This window comes from Coturnix japonica, unplaced genomic scaffold (assembly GCF_001577835.2).
Source record: "Coturnix japonica isolate 7356 unplaced genomic scaffold, Coturnix japonica 2.1 chrUnrandom806, whole genome shotgun sequence".
Taxonomy (NCBI): Eukaryota; Metazoa; Chordata; class Aves; order Galliformes; family Phasianidae; genus Coturnix; species Coturnix japonica.
Window position 1 is genome coordinate 19,014 of NW_015440164.1, and position 1,651 is coordinate 20,664.

General features: G+C 52.6%; 2 protein-coding genes across 2 annotated transcripts in view; both read right to left on the reverse strand.

The window, feature by feature from the left end:
- The window catches only part of INTS5 (integrator complex subunit 5), a 5,635-nt gene extending 4,544 nt beyond the window's left edge, over nt 1–1,091 (reverse strand). The window contains exon 1 of the mRNA XM_015851231.2: nt 947–1,091. Coding sequence (XP_015706717.1) covers nt 947–1,002 — 56 coding nt within the window. The 5' untranslated portion in view covers nt 1,003–1,091. The remainder of the gene's footprint in view (nt 1–946) is intronic.
- Nucleotides 1,092–1,251: 160 nt separating this feature from the next.
- CUNH11orf98 (chromosome unknown C11orf98 homolog) overlaps nt 1,252–1,651 on the reverse strand; it is a 2,554-nt gene continuing 2,154 nt past the window's right edge. Inside the window, exon 4 of the mRNA XM_015851232.1 lies at nt 1,252–1,337. Coding sequence (XP_015706718.1) covers nt 1,270–1,337 — 68 coding nt within the window. The 3' untranslated portion in view covers nt 1,252–1,269. The remainder of the gene's footprint in view (nt 1,338–1,651) is intronic.

Genomic DNA, 1,651 nt, shown 5'->3' on the forward strand with positions numbered 1-1,651 from the left:
ATTGGGCCTAAATGGGATTAAATAGGGGCAGAATGGGGCCTAAATGGGGTTAAATGGGTGAGAATGGGGTTTAAATGGGGTTAGAAGGGCGATAATTGGGTCTAAATAAGGCCTAAATGGGGTTAAATGGACGAGAATGGGGTTTAAATGGGGTTTAATGGGGTCTAAGGGGTGAGAATGGGGCCTAAATGGGGTTAAATGGGGGAGAATGGGGTTTAACGGGGTTAAATAGGCAAAAATGGGGCCTAAATGAGGCCTAAATGGGGTTGAAGTGGGGAGAATGGGGTTTAAATGGGGTTTAAGGGGTGAGAATGGGGCCTAAATGGGGTTAAATAGGTAAAACTGGGGTTTAATGGGGTTAAAGGGATTAGAATGGGGCCTAAATGAGGCCTAAATGGGATTAAATGGGTGAGAATGGGGTTTAAATGGCATCGAAGGGGTGAGAATGGGGCCTATATGGGGTCAAAGGGGCAGAATTGGGCCTAAATGGGATTAAATAGGGGCAGAATGGGGCCTAAATGGGGTTAAATGGGTGAGAATGGGGTTTGAATGGGGTTTAAATGGGGTCTAGAGGTGAGAATGGGGCCTAAATGGGGTTAAATAGGTAAAACTGGGGTTTAATGGGATTAAAGGGGATTAGAATGGGGCCTAAATGGGGTTTAAGGGGGTTAAATGGGCCCTAAATGGGCTTTAACGGGGTTAAATGGGGCCTATGTGGGGGTAGAGGGTGTTAAACGGTCCCAAAATGGGGTAAAAAAGCCCAAATTCGGTTAAAAAAGGCCCAACATTATTAATATTAAGGGTGGGTTGAGGCCTAGCAGGCTCTATGGGCGGGGGTAGGCCTCAGTGGGTAATGGCGGCCGGGGGCTTCAATGGGGGCTCAATGGGGTTCAATGGGGCTCAATGGGGGTCCCGGGGGTCGTGGGGGGGTCCCGGGGGTCGGTACCTGATCGGGGTCCGGGGGGGGCTGCCCGCACCGGGGGGGTCGCACAGCGCGGCCATGATGGCGGAAGGCGGGGACTAGGCCGCAGGTGGGCAGTGCGCATGCGCGGCCATGATGGCGGAAGGCGGAGTGTAGGCCGCTGGTGGGCAGTGCGCATGCGCGGCGTGAGCGCTTCCGCCCAGAACCGGAGGTGAGTGTTCTAAGTAATGAGGTCCGATGCGGAAGTGTGACTCGTCGAATGGTTCCGGTTTTGAAATGAGTCCGGGCGGAAACTACACGAGAGGGGAAAGGATGGGCACACGGACACGTGACAGCAGCGAGAGTTTTTATTGGTCAGTTTGGGTCGGAGCTTCCGCCATCTCTACGTCACGTGGCTGCGGCTTCTTGGGGACACCTGGGGGGGGGGGGGGGGTAAAAAGGGGGTAAAAATGGCCCAAAATGGGCTAAAATGGCCCCAAAATGGGCCCAGAATGGTCCTAAAATGGCCCCGGGAGCACAAAGGGGACCTTGGGAGTCGAAACAGACCATAATAAGCCACCAAACCCCATAAGAACCCATAGAAAGCTATAAGACCCCATAAGAGCCCATTATGGCCTATGGGAACCTATAATACCCCATAGAACCCCATAGGAACCTATAAGACCCCATAGAAACCTATAATACCCCATAGAACCCCATAGGAACCTATAAGACCCCATAAGACCCCAT